Source organism: Otolemur garnettii, unplaced genomic scaffold (assembly GCF_000181295.1).
Source record: "Otolemur garnettii isolate 467f Iridium unplaced genomic scaffold, OtoGar3 scaffold00008, whole genome shotgun sequence".
In the NCBI taxonomy this organism is placed as follows: domain Eukaryota; kingdom Metazoa; phylum Chordata; class Mammalia; order Primates; family Galagidae; genus Otolemur; species Otolemur garnettii.
This window is the reverse complement of record NW_003852403.1, coordinates 25,360,596-25,377,569: the sequence shown is the minus strand read 5'-3', so window position 1 is coordinate 25,377,569 and position 16,974 is coordinate 25,360,596. Positions and strand designations below refer to the sequence as shown.

At 41.5% G+C, this 16,974-nt stretch overlaps 1 protein-coding gene across 6 annotated transcripts in view; it reads right to left on the bottom strand.

Moving 5' to 3' along the window:
- Positions 1-15,315, bottom strand: part of FAM13C (family with sequence similarity 13 member C) — a 110,967-nt gene extending 95,652 nt beyond the window's left edge. For 2 of the 6 annotated variants that reach the window (XM_023509597.1, XM_012801431.2), the window contains exons 1-4: positions 15,244-15,315; positions 14,540-14,578; positions 8,297-8,353; positions 4,859-5,060 (exon numbers count right to left, since the gene is read on the bottom strand). In XM_023509597.1, the coding sequence (XP_023365365.1) occupies positions 4,859-4,933 (75 nt within the window). In that variant the 5' untranslated portion in view covers positions 4,934-5,060; positions 8,297-8,353; positions 14,540-14,578; positions 15,244-15,315. Of the gene's footprint in view, positions 1-4,858; positions 5,061-8,296; positions 8,354-14,539; positions 15,043-15,243 lie in introns of those variants that run through there. The other 4 variants (XM_012801429.1, XM_023509598.1, XM_003783641.2 and 1 more) reach the window with 2 other exon arrangements.
- Positions 15,316-16,974: the final 1,659 nt, after the last annotated feature.

The window sequence follows — 16,974 nt, the reverse complement described above, 5'->3', positions numbered from 1 at the left end:
ACAGTTACCACCAACTCACACATCCTGTTTTAACTTCATGTTCATCAAATTGATGAGCTCTAAAAATAGCATCCCTAAAACCTGGCCTTTCAGAAGATGGGTCATTAAATGATCCTTATCCAGATCTATTCTTTTGTATAAGACTACTGTCTAGGCTCAGCACCTGTGGCTCAAGTGGCTAAGGCGCCAGCCACGTATACCCAAGGTGGTGGGTTCGAATCCAGCCTGGGCCCACCAAACAACAATGACGGCTGCACCCAAAAAATAGCCAGGCGTTATGGCGGGCGCCTGTGGTCCCAGCTACTTGGGCGTTGTGGCAAGAACCTGTGGTCCCAGAAGACTCGCTTGAGCCCAGGAGTTGGAGGTTGCTGTGAGCTGAGATGCCACGGCACTCTACCCAGGGGGACAGCTTGAGGCTCCTGTCTCAAAAAAAAAGACTATTGTCTAAGGAAGAAAGGCATAAACAAGCAGATAGGAAAACTAACTCTGATTCAAAGAAACTGCCTCTTTATTTTAAATATCTTAACTTTTTTAAGGAAATTCTTAACTTCTTACACTGCCTTCCAGGTTGGTTCCTGGTTCTGTTAGGTTAAGTGAACATACCTCAATCTCTCCCCTTTAAACTAATTCAGAGTGGGTGCAAATGAGTGGAACCAGTCGTTTATGTGTGCACGCAAAATCTCAGTCTGCCATTCTACCCATACATAGTTCATTCTCAAGATACGGTCAAGATTTTAAAAAGTTGTTCAAACATTCTCGTAGATGTGGTCAAGATTTTAAAAAGTTGCTCTAAGTAAGATTTGAATCTGACCTTCCAGAAGTCGAAATTCTGATTCTAACTTTGGGGATGATCATTAAGAAAAGTAAGAAACATGCGGTATTAGGCCACATTTTCAACAGTCACCATCTGGCTCCTTCTCCCCACTCCATTCCCCATTCCTCACCTGGAGAGAATCAGACTGAAGAGCTACTCTGAGGTCCTGCAGATAAACTTTGTGAAAAGACAGGCCGGAAATGGTAATAACTCAACATCACAATGGTATACTCAAGTTTCAAAGAGGGCTATTTTTAATTTTATAAAGGTCGTGGCCAAAGATTTTCACAGGTGCTTTTGGGAACTGATAATCTCATAACAAAAGTTAGAACTCAGTATATTTTTGACAGCAATGAGCACCAGGTAGAATTTTAGCTCCAATATAAATTCAAGTTCCCCAAATGAGTCCAGCTTTACAAAAAGAGCCTGTCTCCCCCACCACATCGCATGGTAAAACTAATTTATCCAACACTTACCTTGTGATCAAAATTCCTATGGTGTAGTTGTATCAAATTCTGCTATATTTGTCCAGGTCCTGATAGACTATTGCCTGATTATACTAGATAATAACACTAAGTATTATCGGTGGTAAGTGTAGTTATTATTTAAAATGTCAACTTGTTCACAGCATCCTTCTTTCATTAGAATCTAGCATCCCCTGGATTTCTGATTTCAATCCGAAACACACATTAGACTTGCCTGTGGGGTTTAATAAAAATGCAATGTCTAAGACTCACTCTAGACTTAATCAATCTTTTAGGATTACTATGTTATATCTGGAGGGTTTATTTTTCCTCTGTAAAACTTTATTCATTCACTTTTGTATAATCAGAAGTGACACTCCCTGATGTCTTTGAAATAGGCCCGCTCCTCCTTCAAGACAGTCTGTTTAATTTGGGGGAAATGACTTTACAGTCTTCTTTTGCATGTCACATGATGCACTATTCTTATTATGAATTCTCATTAGGCCTTTTGCACTTTAAAATTGTTGATAGCAAACCAACCATTGCCATTCAGTTTCTTTTTTTTTTGAGACAGAGCCTCAAGCTGTTCCCCTGGGTAGAGTGCTGTGGCATCACAGTTCACAGCAATCTCCAACTCCTGGGCCCAAGCGAGTCTCCTGCCTCAGCCTCCCAAGTAGCTGGGACCACAGGCGCCCACCACAGTGCCCGGCTATTTTTTGGTTGTAGCCGTCTTTGTTGTTTGGTGGCCCGGGCTGGATTCAAACCTACCACCTTAGGTGTATGCGGTTGGTGCCTTAGCCACTTGAGCCACAGGAGCCTTTCAGTTTCTGTCATCTCTAATTGTTCAGTTTTCCTCCAATGCTTGCTGAAGTTTCACTAGCTGGGCCAGAATTTGTGTTTGCAGCAGAGAAGACTCGTGGAAGTCCCCTGGTAAAGATACTTTAACTATACTTTAAACAAATCACACTTCAAAGGACAGACACTTGCTATCAATTAAAATTAATAAAAAAGAAAGGACAGACACTTGGACACAGGCATCTGGTGACCGCAGTGGGCTGACACAGGACTGGCAGAACTTTAGGGGAGAGCAGACAGTTTCACGGTACTACAGTAACTCAAGATTGAGAGAAACAAGAATAAATGACATAACCCTGAGCAGACTGATACAGGACACTTTTATCAGAGTTATTTGTTTAGTGTATTGCTTTATTGTTCCATGTTCTGCATACTTAAGTCCTTTTTCTTTCCACTTCAACTATCTGTAACCCATAACATTATGGTAGACTCTGCTTCTGTGAACTGAAATGAAACATTTTAAAATGATTATCTGAGGGGGCACCCATAGCTCAGGGGTTAGGATGCCAATCACCTGCTCCTAGGCTGGTGGGTTCCAACCGGGCCCCAGCCTGCTAAACAAAACAAACAAAAGAATAGCCAGGCATTGTGGTGGGCGCCTGTAGTCCCAGCTACTATGGAGGCTGAGGCAAGAGAATTGCTTGAGCCCAAGAGTTTGAGGTTGCTGTGAGCTCTGACACCGTAGTGATCTACCTAGCGTGACAAAGTGAGACTCAGTCTCAATAAAAAAATAAAAAAAAATAAAATGATATCTGAGTCTCACTAATCACAGAGTTCAGAAACTTTATCTGGTATCCTTACTTTTATGAGGCAATATGGTTATTTGTATGCATTCAATTATAATCTCTCTTCTTTTCAACCAGGATATAATTGGGAAAATCCATTATACAAACAATGTCTTGCCTGAAATGCAAGGTATTTGAGAAGGAAGCTCATTGGATCAGATAAAACAAGCCACTTAATTTCCACTGGGAACTTTACCTATAGCTCAGGATTCCAATGCTGTATTATGAGCAAAAACTGTACAAGCTTATCTCTCTCCTAAAATCTCCCTGTGTAGGAGCAACAGGTTGGGAATTACATGCCCCATTAGTACCTTATTACAAGTGACGACTGTGTAATTTCTGTGAGGCCAGACTATAGGATGACCAGAAATAGGGCACTTTGAGGAGAGATGGCTGATCACCCCGAGGTGATCAGAGGTGAGCCCAGGAAGTAGAATGAAGGTCAGACGCTGGGGTAGCCCTTTGGGAAGCTGTGCCCTCCAGCACCACTCTCCTAATTAGAAAGGTGCTGTGATATGTTCCGATATGTTCCCCAAGTCAGGATCTTGAGCTTATCATAACTCTCCAATGACAGTCATTTTCACCTCTCGGCAGGGAAAGTGATACTCAGTTTAAGATAATCACAACACAATTTCATGAATGCAGAGGGCATTTTCATCTCACTGCAAAATTAACTTACCGACTAAGAGGTCACAATACCAAGGAAGAAGGGAGATAAAAATCACAAGACAAATAACAAAATTGAAAGGTCAAATAATGTGCTCAGCCAAAGTTGTTGGAACAGGAAGATCTCCTGGTGACCCTGTGCCAAATAGGCGTGAACTTAAAATTTATTACATAATTAAGCTATTATACTTAGAGCCTCCTACCTCATTTTTAAGGTTAACAGCTCAATGTTAACACAGAAGCTAAGTTAATATTTACGGAACATCCACATCCCTAAAACTATGTTAAGTTCATTACAAACATAATCTCAATGTCAGGAATATTAACCTCCTAGTAAGATTAAAGTAGATTATATTCATTTAATCTCTTTTAAAAGCATCATAAATTATATGAGGGACTTTTAGGATTAAACATATCACATTCTTTGCTACAGTCCTATATCACTAGAAAAAAAATTGAAAAATTTATAAAATCTCAATTTCTTACCAGAATTTATTGGAAAGATGCTTCTTTCATTCATTTAAATAGTTACTGACTCCAGAAAACCAGATACTGCACACACATACAAACAGGTACACACATACTTTTGTGTTTACTCAAGGCTACTAAATTGCAGCCCAAAAAGAATGGCTCTGGGTGAAACTGGGCCTCTAGATTTTGCTGAACAGAATCCTCAAGTCTGAGTTAAGAGCTATAGGAAATCATCCTGGATCAATGAAAACAGATCCGCCTCCACCCTCCCTCCAAAAGAACCTACCTGCTCCTTTAAATGAAAACCTAATATTTGAGAGTATTAGTTTGAAAGGATGCAAAATAATTAGCCAGCTCAGAGCATTCAACTTTTTTTTTTTTTTTTTGAGACAGCGTCTCAAGCTGTTGCCCTGGGTAGAGTGCTCTGGTGTCAGAGCTCATAGCACCTCCAGCTCTTGGACTTAAGCAATTCTCTTGCTTCAAGCTCCCAAGTAGCTGAGACTACACAGGCGCCCTCCACAATGCCCAGCTATTTTTGTTGTTGCTGCAGTTATCATTGTTGTTTTTTAGCTGGCCAGGGCCAGGTTCCAACCACCACATTGGTGTATGTGGCCAGTGCCCTACCCACTGAACTACCAACAAGAACATCCACGTGCCTCAGACCAGCAGCGCAGGCAATGAGAGTCACGTGTATAGCCTCCTACAAAATCCTGCCCTCCTGCCCTCCCGGGAGAGTCGGCCAGACTGCATGCCCGCCTGAGAAGCCATCTCTCGGCAGAGGCCCCAGGAGACAGAGCCGCTACCTGACTTTCTCCGTGGCTCCTCCCGCTCTCTGCTCTGAAGACAGACTTGGGCTTCCGGGACTTGAAGTTGCCCATGCTGGGTCGCAGCGCTCCGTCCAGCAGCACGCTCTGCTCTACATGCTGGGGGGCCTCGCGCAGGGGCGGCGCGCGCTCCTCTACCAGCGCCCCGGCGTCCGGGTAATTCTCTTTATTGTTTTCATCTCTAAAACAGGAAAGACCCGATTTAGAAAGCACTTTTAAAAATAAATGAACAAAGCCGAGGGAAAAAGGCGATATGCATTGCTGCTATATTTGTAGGTACCTAGCAAAATGTTTAGCTTGAACTTAGAGAATTTCACAGGAACAGGATTTTAAGAAATGTGAATTTCACTCTTTTCATCACTCCACCTTCCGCTACTCTCTTGTTAATTAGTGAACATAGTTTTTGTAGTTGTAACTATGCACATACCACCATTACGTCTTTTTAATTTTTCACTTTAAGACGTTAAGATTCACCCGTATCCCAGGATTCCAATGCTGTATTACGAGCAAACACGATACAAGCATTATTTATCTCCTAAATTTTCCTGTGTATGAGCTTTTTCTTGTATAATTTTTTCACATAATGAGATATTAGCATTATGTTAATATCTTTAAGCATAACAGTATTGTGAGATACTGTCATCTCAAATTTATAGACTCTCAGACCCAGTAATTAAATAACATGCCTCTTGGAAGGATTCAGACAGACCCAAGGGACTCAGGTAGTGGTCCAGACTCTCATGCCTCTGTTCTTAGATTAAGGCATGATGCTTCCTCTTCCCTGACAATATCAGTTTATAATCATCTCCCTATAACTTTCAGAGCCATTTAAACGTCTAACAGGATCTGTTTTGACAGGTTACTTGTTGTGTGGGTATAATGTAAGGCAAGGGCCCTGTCTGACCCAGGCAGGCCATGTGAACAGTGCCCTGAGGCTGAGTTCACCATCTCACTGTCTGGGCTCTATCAGCACTGAGTCACTGAAGACCAGGTAGATTGGTGTTTCCTCCATACATTCTGTGCTAGGAGAGCACTCCAACTCTTCACTCAACCACCAAATTCCACACCCGCCCCTCTCCAGTTTCAAATTCTGGAAAAATACTGATATGATAACACTCTTAGATGAAGCCATTTGTCTCACTTAAATCTAGACACATTTTAATTTTCATGTTGCTAAGCATCAAGCAAATGCCATTGACATAACCAAATGAGACCTTCTCTTTAGTGATCACTAGCATCAACTTACCCCATTGGCAATCATTAGCACTCAATTACGCAGTTCAGGAGGACTGGCCTCCTCCCCCAGTGTTGTTTTCCCCCCAGGCTCTCTTACCACCCAGCACCCATAAGGGAGCTTTTGCAAGGTCAGCTAGGAAGCAATTCCTTGTTGCTCAAGGACATAAAAAGCCAAGAGGCAAGACCAGCCAAGGAGAGATATTTCCCTTTTTACAAATGAAAAGGAGATTAAACTCACTAAGCTGATTTCAGGGGAAGATGAGCTCCAGTTAGTTTCTGGGAAAACAGCAAAGCAAACATCAGGCTAGGTGGTCTGGAGCATAACCAGGTGATGGTAAGGTGTAAAAATAAAACTACATAAAACTGGAAAACAGTTAAACATAGGTCCAGGACAAACTTAGTGCTGTCTGGAAAAGGAAACCCCCCAAATCAAATAATTCTTCAATTGAAGAAAACAAAAGCAAAAATCAATGCCAACAACACTGGTTGATATGCCTCCCTTAAGATCATTTACAATTTAAAATTTTTTTTTCTAAGTCACTACCAGTTTTAGAGTTAATATCAAACCATAAATTGGAAACTACAATAATTCATTTCAAGTGCATTTCTTTTCACCTGTTAGAAACAAAAGAAAGAAGAGCTGCCTTTTTCATTACCTAACTGCTCATTCGAGTAGGATGCAGAACACTCAAAATAAGGGTAGAAAAAGTCCTTTTTCAAATCTAAAATGACTCTTTTGATAGACTCATTCCCCAGATAATACCTACCCTTTGTTTTTATATCATATCTTCAAATCACCTAAAATTTATAAATGTGATCTTCTTGTTCACTTCCTTGACTTGAAAGGGAGGGAAGAAAGGAGGAGGCAGAAAGCAGCTTTGTCTCATTACACAACTGTAAAACCTGATTGCAGAAGTCATCTCTAGAAATACATTTTCTAACATATTACTGGTTACCGAGGATCCTCAAAACCGAAAAGTACAGGTATGTAATTTATGCCACTACTTATTGGAATAAATCATAACAGAACGATCATAGTGCCCTGAAATCAGGCAGAGGCTGAAGACCCTCCTGGGTGTATAGCCTGGGCCCTCGTCATTTTATCTCTGAGACCCTCATTCATGAAAAGATGTGGCCAACACATACAGAATATTTTGTAAATATGTTGTGAAATAGGTTTAGCTACAATTTCCCATTTTCCCTGTGTAGGGTGAGTTTTAGGGGTGACTTTTGGGACATGGTATAAATTCTTGCCTATCTCTCTGGTGTACTGCATTCCTAGGAGCAGGAATCAGTTTGGCTTCACTACCCAAATGTTGACTGGTTTCTGGCACACAAAATAGGTCTTTAACGTATGTTTGTTATAGTTAAGTGGACTTTAGACTCAAACAGACCTGGGTCCAAATTCTGCCTCACTCTGCTATGTTACCTTGGATGAGCTATCATCTTTCTGAGCCTCAGATTAAAGGATGAAATGTAGATGAAAGTGCTTGGAACAAAGTAAATGTGGAAAAAGGTGGTTATGTGCAAAGGTCCTGCCACTATACCATGAGCCCTTGATGGCCAAGGCCACACTACACTCAATACCATGTATGGTGAATAATGTAGAACTGCTTCCTTATGGTGCATGATGGGAACATGGAGACCGGCCAATCAATGTTCAAATCAGTAGGCATTTATCGAGCATCCCTCATATATAAGGTACTACCCTGGGTGCCAAGGGGGGTATCTAAAAGTGAACAAGACAAAACTTCCTTCAAGAGCTAAAAACCAGCTGGGTGTGGTGGCTCACACCTGTAATCCTAGCACTCTGAGAGGCAGAGGCAGGAGTTTGAGACCAGCTTGAGCAAGAGCTAGACCCTGTCTCTATTAGAAATAGAAAAACTAGCCAGGCATTATGGCAGACACCTATAGTCCCAGCTTCTTGAGAGGCTGAGGCAAGAGGATCTTTTGAGCCCAAGAGATTGAAGTTGCTCTGAGCTACTGATGCCACAGCACTCTATCAGAGTGACAGAGTGAGACTTTGTCTCAAAAAATAGGAGCTGAAAACCTCATAGAAGAGATAAGGCAAGAGAACAAATAATTACAATTCAAAGAAGAGATTAGAAGTCAAAGAAGAGCCACCAGACCCACATGGCTTCTGTCTCCCACAAATATGAACCAAACAATGGTGGATCGAACCTGAGACTGGAGCAATCAATCTGGTCTTCATGTAGGGAGACTGTGTCTTCGTCACACCTAGGGAGAGGGAACAAAAATCATATCGTATCCACTATAGCAGTAGCAGCAATAACCTAGAATTGCCCCGAGATTAGGAAGGTAAACTAAGAAGAGTAACAGCCCTCACTACTCTTTCCCACACAAGCTCTGATTCCCAGCATGTCTTCCCAGTAATGAACCAATGTTGCTACACCGTGGGAGCCTGAAAGCTCAGAGCCTGGTGGGGCTCTCCGTCGTCTCCGCTGCTCTGCATCAGTAAGCTAACAAGGTCTTAGCAAGGACCTAAGTGCTCACAGGACTTGAGGGGACGTCATGCCCTACGACTGGTGAATTGCTGGCAATTCCACTACAGGCCTCCTTGTATTTTCTCCATTCAGGCAGGCCCAAACCATAGCAGCTCCCATTTGCCTTCTGCATTGGCCTTGTATTTTCTTGGGGTACCTTTTCATTAAACTTCTTGACTTTATGAAAAATTCTTGGCTTTTCTTTATTGAAAAAAATCTGCAGGGTTCTACACTGCTTAGGAAGCTGTAGGGTAGGACCATTCTCTCACTCTAACGTAGGAGGGAGCCTTTGTTCCTGTTCTCAGCTATTCCCACCCTGTCCCACCCCAGCCAGGAATGCTTTTCCCCTCTTCAACTCCTACTCATCCTTCACTGCCCAAGTCAGGTCCCACCAGGTCTGTGAGCCTTCCCAGCCAAGTTCACCCACGTGCCTTGTTCCCACTTTAATCTTAATGCCTAATGTTTACTCTCCATTCTTAGGTTGTGATTGCCACCTACACCTTATCTCATACTGCTATGTATTCTTTTTCACCTCTGAGATCTTTTGATTAGTGCCCAATTCCATGAGTAGAAATAACTATAATTTCTTTTTCTAGATACACTGCCATAGCACCAGAGTACCCCAGGACAGAGACTAACAAAACATTCAAATTGAAATATTCATTCACGCATTCCCTCAGCAGGTCTGGCTCCTGAAATAATTTAACAAGCATTTATTGAGTGTTTACTGCATACTGCCTTAGGTGTTGAAGCTGTGATTCTCACACTCTCTGGGGTTCCTGGACCAACCCAGTTTATTTTTCATTTCCAATACAATGTGGACAAATATTGTGGTAAAAATATCAAAGCATTGTCCAATTCCTATTAAAGTTGTTAACTGCTCACTATTTCTGGTTTTTTTCTTGTCTCAGACAAGTTACAGTTTGGAGACACACTTTGAGTAGCACTGCTTTTTATGGACAAAAAATTTGATCCTGTTCTGAGAAGTTCAAAATGTAATGAGTAGACAAAAATGAAAAAGCAATAAATACTTGCATGCTTAAATACAAACCTAATACAGTGTTCATACTACACAAAATAATTTTCAAGTTTTGAATATTCTTTCTGGCAATGGTATATAATTAACCTATGGAATAAACTGAGGAAAGCTCCAGCCTTCTTTCCTTGCAATCTCTTTTTAAACTTTGGTTTTGTAGAGAATTAAACAAAAGACAGACTCTAACCTTCTCTATCCACAGAAATACATTGTTCCCTTTGGCAATTAAAAAAAGCATTGGTTGACTTAACAAAATGTTTCTTTAAATAGAGTGAAAAAAATTTTCTTGCTTTCTTGCCAATAACCTACTCTGTCCATCTCATAAAAAAACAACAATTAAATTCACAAGTATTGCCTTCCCCTCCATTAGCCGCATTCACCTAATAGATCATCCAGGCATTGTAATGTAAATAGAAATGTTTTCCAATAACAAAGTAGAAAAATCAATGAACAACAGAAAACTAGAATTGTTGCTTCCAAAGAGCCAGAGCTCAACAATACCTATTGTTTGGGGATTTGGCAAGAACTTACTTTTCCCCTTCATTTGATTTACTAATCTTTCTCCTCAAAGGATAGTCAGTTAAAAGTGGAAACTTGGCACCGGAACATACAAAGTTGCAGATGCTTTCCCAACTATGAGGCTGGACCTAATTGGTTGATCCAAGGGTAATGCCTACTGACAACTCTGGTTGCCACTCAAGAAAACACAATTCCAAGCTCACAGGTACAGCAGTTGAAATAGATCTACCTACCAGCTTATGTGGCACATGTAAACAAGGTCTTGAAGTTCAGTTGCGTTTTTACTACTTTGATAAAGACCCATCAACTTCTGTTCAACTAGCTGCTCCTCTCTGTCCTTGCCCACGAGCCCCCTGCAAATGTACAATACTGGCCCAAATGTAAAACCAGATTCCACAGTGGGAATCCATATCCAGAAATTAGTACTTCTGGAAGAAAATCAGCTCAGACCAAATGGCCCATTGATCTGAGGCATAGCATTCTCTTTCTATGTGATAGCCTTAAATAGGAATTTAAAGACTGATCTCTTTAATGATTTCGCTTTTAGATATCTCAAACCAGGCATCTTCTAGTGCAATGTTTTTCACTGTTTATGTGACCTATTAGTTAGTGGGTCTTAAAATTAGACAGAGGCTACCAGCAATTTTTTTTTTTTGTTAGCATTATTAGAAACAGAGCAGAAAATGTCAGCATAGTAAAATTAATTGTTGGCCCATGGAACTTATTTAAATTACATTTATGTATGTGTTATGGAATACAGTATAGAATGCTTTTCTTATGGTTATTTATAGTATAAAAATAATGTGAATGGCACCATTGTCAAACGAGTTTCCTTGCATTGGTTTTCATCAACTAGATTCTACATCCAAGAGCCCTTCATTTTTGGTGGCCTAGACAATATGTGGATGGTTTAGCTTGGCAATCACTTTTTTGTGAAATGGTCAGGGGTTTGGGGTGTTATTTTGGACTTTTACTCCCTCCATCACCAACAAGAAAAGCTGGTACAGTACTTCATAGCTCACCTGCTCTTTCACACCATCTCATATGAGGCTGACAATGAAGTTGCTGGGAGGCAGGAGCTACCTTCATTGGTCTTAGAGGCTAGGTTACTTCCCAGGGTTCCAAGGCCTAAAGCCAAGTCTGGATTGTTTCTGCTCCACTACAGAAGGGCAGGAACTAAATAACCCCTCCATCTATATCCTTAGAATCATCGCAGTGAAAGAAGTGCCCAGGAGAAGTTCTCTTTTCCAACTAAATAAGAAGAGAGGGCTCAAACTGGCGTTTAGATAACATGTAGTTGTGCTAAAAGGTATTTCCATTCACCCTGTACTACCAAGTTCCCTAAAGGCAAAACTGCAGAGGTAGAGCCTCGGGTGGGAGCTCTCCAAGTATGGCCCAGAACTACTTATACTAGCACTACCTGGATTACCTGATGAAAATAGCAGAGCCCAGGCCCACCCTGACTCCACAGCCTCTACATCAATTCCCCTAATTTTTAAACCAAATTGCCCACCCACATCAACACTATGCTTCTCAAACGTTTAACAGCGACCTAAAAGTTTCCAAATCCCAGATCATCAGTGGACTAACTTCAACACAATCACCTTTTCCCCTTTCCCACGTTGAGATAAATCCAGGGAGACTGTATTTTTCACAAGCGCCACTCCCCTTCCCCATGTGATACTGATGATCTTTTGAGAACCACCACTTAAAATGATAATTAATCATAATTATTGCAGGCCAGGGTTCATTTCAATAGCAAGTTAGCGTGGGCAATATAGGTAATGACCATGGAAAAATAATAGATTTGAGTGGCATCTGTGGCTCAGTGGGTAGGGCACCGGCCCCATATACCAAGGGTGGTGGGTCCAAACCTGACCCTGGCCAACCTGGAACAAAAAATAGCTGGGTGTTTGTGGTGGGCGCCAGTCCCAGCTACTCGGGAGGCTGAGGCAAGAGAATCACCTAAGTCCAGGAGTTGGAGGTTGCTGTGAGCTGTGATGCTACAGTACTCTATAGAGTACAATAAAGTGAGACTCTGTCTTAAAAAAAAAAAAAAAAGAAAGAAAGAAAAAGAATAGATTAAAAGGCACCACAGATAGAGAGGAAAGGCCAACGCCATTCTGATGTTGAAAAAATTGAGGTTGAAAAAGAAATTTAATTGGTTGAAAGTTTCATATATAGCACCAAGCCTAAGAAAAACCACGAAGAAAATAAAACCTGTCCTTGAGTATCTCCCAATTTATTTTCCCTTTGACCCTTATGAGATCCCCAGCTGGCCAAGAAGAATTTGGCAACTTAGAAAACAGAGTAGAAAAAATAATTCACATTAAAGTACTAATGACAACTTGAATCTACCTCCTGCAGCACAAACTTTTTAATTTCTATTGTAACAAGGCTCACTGTCAAAAGCTTTTATCCAAAAGAAATCATCTCTAGGTGGAATTTCAAGCACTAAGAGAAAGGAACTTGTCTTATATCCAAAACACGTAAAAGAAGAAAGTCCTTCGTTGTAGGCCAAAATCACCCCCAAACCTGCTCTGTCTGTATCTCAGGATCATACACCCTGGTCTTTCTGTGTATGGGGTCATGTCCAGAGAACCAAGGAACATGGTTCATACAACTGAAGGGCGGGGCAAAGGTTATATAGGACAACAACTAGTTTTAAAGGATCCCAGTCCATGCTATATCACACCTATTAAGCTTTTGGTGTGTTTTCCATATGCTCCTTAGATTTTTATATTAGCCAGATGGCATCCCAATTATCACTCACTGCCTTTTAAAATAAATCACTGTCATGTCTCTGAAAGTAACAACATGATCTTATGCAATCAGAACTCCTTGGGGAGTGTCCAAAAACAAGGCACCAGACTCTCCCCAGCATTTAACCATAAAACCTTTTAGATAAAAAATGTCCATGTGAAATCTGGAACTAAGTGCCTCCATTTTGAACCTTCTATTCTGTGACTAACTCTGGAGAATCAGAGCCAGAAAACACTTGGTGCTTGGAAGCACAGTACGGGAGGAGAACAGTACCTGTGCACCTTGACCAGGAAGTCCAGCCTTATCTCCGGCCTGCAGATGCACAATTTGGCACACCTCTCTCCCTTTCTCTGAGGCTTATAGAAAGGCAATTTTGCAGCACAACTTACCAAGCAATCATAAAAAAGATGCAGGTCCAAATGAGTATTTTATATTACATTTTCTAAAGTCAATCCTGTTTGTTTGTTTTTTTTTTAAGTGGCTTTGAAGTGGACACTAAGATAACAGCATATCCAAACAGAGAAACAAAAGAATATGGGAAACCAGAGGGCCTGGGAAGTACTGTGGAATCTTACCCCTCCCTCACCATGTCACTGGGACAGTGGTGGGACCTGAAACCCAAAAGATATCTACTTCTACATTTATTTGCTTTTTAGGAAACTCTAGCAAACAGCTTCCAAGTTAATGGGGTTTTCTACATCAAACTTGAAACATATTTTTGAGACATAGTTGAGTCTACAACTTTACACATGACTTTTTCCTGAAAAGCTGTTGAGAGTGACTTCTACAAAAGGTCCCGGGAGTAAACACCATGAATTAACCTAGACAAAATACACTAGAGGAAGCATATTATATGTAAATTACATATAGTATTAGAAAAATATATTTCCTATTAATTTTAACATATATGTATAGTATAAGACATATTAGAACAAGATATTAAGGAAGAAATGAATTATAAATATCTAGTGAAAAAAAACTACTGTGTCTGCTGACCTAACACTCCAAATGGTGTTAGTTGCCCTAATCAACAGCTTTAACTGTAAGACCAGGTGACTCATTCCTCCTATAGGGAGATTTTTCAAGCCAGAGGATAAAAATGACAAAAGGCATGCAAGAAAAGTTTGTGTGTCTTAAAAATCTGTAGACAAGAGAGGGCAAAGATAAGTTTAGCCTGTTTATCACATGCTGGAATTCAACTCAAGTCATTTCACAGCCATTTCCCATCGCTGTAAATGTACATGGCGTGCACTCCATGAAAACTGACGCCAATGTTGGCAAAATACAACAAAGCTTCCTTTCTGATATGTCAAATAGATTTTTTAACATTCTGAGCTCCCACAACACATAGCAGTGCATCAGGCTCGCGCACGGAATCAGCTAGTTTTCATCTCTCCTGCATCCGCCAAGATGCTAATTTCAACCTGTAAAGATTTGGGGCCCCAACCCTCAGCACGTCTCGGCCGAGGTCTTCACAGCCCCAGATTACAGGAGACAATGCGTCTAACGTGAACAGCGGCTGGGGCCGGCGGAGGATACCTTCGCGATAGTTGCTTCCAGAGAAAGGCATGCAGTCTAATTTTAACAGGGACAATCACTTACTCTGTTACAGCGGTGCTGTTGAAGGAATTATCCTGAAGGCTGAAACAGAAACAAGAAAACATCAGCCAAGTCCGGCCCGGGAGCCGTCTCCCTGGTTGCTCTCCGGGAGTTAGAGCGCATACACAAACATGGCATTGCAAAGCAAGTCTCAGGGCTCGCCCGGCACGCTCGCTCTACCTTGGGCTGCTGTCTGCACATGCTCGTAACGACACCCCCAGCAGGGGCCCAGCCGCACAGGCGAACCACAAAGCCCGGCAGCCCACGAGGCTGCGGGGACACAGTGGGGCGGGGCGCGGCGGCGAGGCGGCGCGGGCCGGGACCGGGATGCAGCACCGAGCAGCTGGAGAGTTACCGCGCCACCCCAACCTTGCCAGCCGCAATTAAGCCCGGGCTGCTTGTGCCAGGCACCCCCAGAGCCGGCGGGAGGAATGCCCCCACCCTTTCTGCCGAAGTGCTGAAATACCCGGGAGACTCGCTTTCTTCCAGACGTCTCCTACCAATTTCTCCGTGCTATCCCCCCACCCTGCTGAGCCCATCCCCCCAGGGAGGAAGGCTGGGAGAGGTTCATCCACCCTTCAGAAAAAGCCAGGAGGGAAAGAGAAAGGGGAGGGGGACATGACTGGTGTATTTTATTTTTATTGTGTGATTTTTTTTTTCATTGCCTAGGAAGAAGAGCCACCGAAGGAGGGCTGGCTGCATCACACCCGATCTGTCTGCGATCTGTTATTTCAGTCCCGAAGAGGAAGCGCCCAGCCCCGGACTACAGAGCTGTGAATGAGCCCACGCAGGGCGAGTGGAGAATTTACTCCAGGCGTTAGCTGATTAGGACACTGTGCAAAGGGAGGGCCTTGCCGAGCCTGGAGCAGCCCGCCAGAGCTGGGATCCTTAGCCCCTAGGCGAAGGACCGAGAGGCCGAATCCAGAAAAGCTATCCTTTGAATAAAGGAAGCCCAATTGGGACAAGGAAAGACCGTCAGCTCCCACTGGGGATACTGGTCCTGCCTTCTTTCCATTGTTCATTTCTCCTGCCATGTTGACCTGGATATGGAATGAACAGACATCTATGAAAGATGTTTATTTGAATTTTGAAATAAGATCCACATCCCTCTTTTTAATCTTTCCACTCCCAGAAGCAGCTGGGATTGTAGTCCAAACTATATAAGCCAATGAGTTAACTTATGACAAAAACACTCAAATTTTTTTTTATTTTTGGATAATTAGAAAAAAACACTAAAACCTGGAAATAAGGAGGAAGAGCATACCTTTGGGTGTCACACTGAGACACACTGGTTAACAGGTCCACCCAAGAGCTAATTAATTCTCCAGGAAAATGTACTTGAGTTTGACTTTGCTACTCACTAGTGATCACATTCCAGCCAAAGTGAAGTTACATGTTAACTTGCACATTTTGTTCAACCTGTCCAAAGGAACATTGCAGGAAGTTAACCAGTTTTTGCATCTAACCAAAGTAGCATTTTTCCTAAACGACTAGCCTCAAAATGTTCTTAGAACTAGTTTCACCATCTTAGTTTTCCTTATTAATAAGTGAATAGATCTCTGATGCCTGCCTCTATTTGTATGAGAGTTATGTTTTTAACTTGGAACAATCAAAACTGAGTTATAATTTAAAAATGAAAATTGAGTTTTCATAGAAAAAAATAGCTTTCATTAACGTTCTTTGAAATTTCACTTTTCTCTCTCCAACTTTTTTAAAAATCAGCCAAATGAAAAACCTAATACGGTCTCAGACTTGAACCTACAGACTAAAATAAGTTCAGAAATATTAATACCTTGAATATTTGACCATATAGTACATATATGCTCCCATGTCACCTACTATCTGTGGTATGAGTTAGAGTCAGATGTGACAGACACGGGTGATTCACTGTATTCATTATTTAACCATCTCAGATTGAGATCAGTTCTTGGTTTACTATGTCTGATAAATGTAAGACCTTCTTGGATTTAACCTTCTTGGATTCATAGATTTAACCCTGTATTTAACCTTCTTGGATTCATAGATTTACAAGTTAGCAAAACTCCTATGCTCACTGACTATATAGTACTGATTCCAAATTTTCCAGAGTCAAGAACAGTCATACTTTTCTCATACAAATGTTCCCAGTGATTCATTTGGAATGGAAAAGTATAAGCTTTTAACTTTGAAATAGGAGTCAGACAAGTATATGAAATAAAGTGAACTCTTTGAAAATCAAATAACGAACGTCCTCAATAAATGCAGTGTTCAATAATGTCCAAAGAAAAGAAATACTTCTCAGCAACTCATGAATAGTAAGGATGAAACTTAAGTTTTAAGTAGTACTCACATACAAGGCAAACAATTGGTTGGCAGAGGATTATGGTTAAACACCAAGAACATCTCCAGAGGGAAATCTGTTATTTGATAGTGTAAAAGAAAATCAACCATTTTAATTT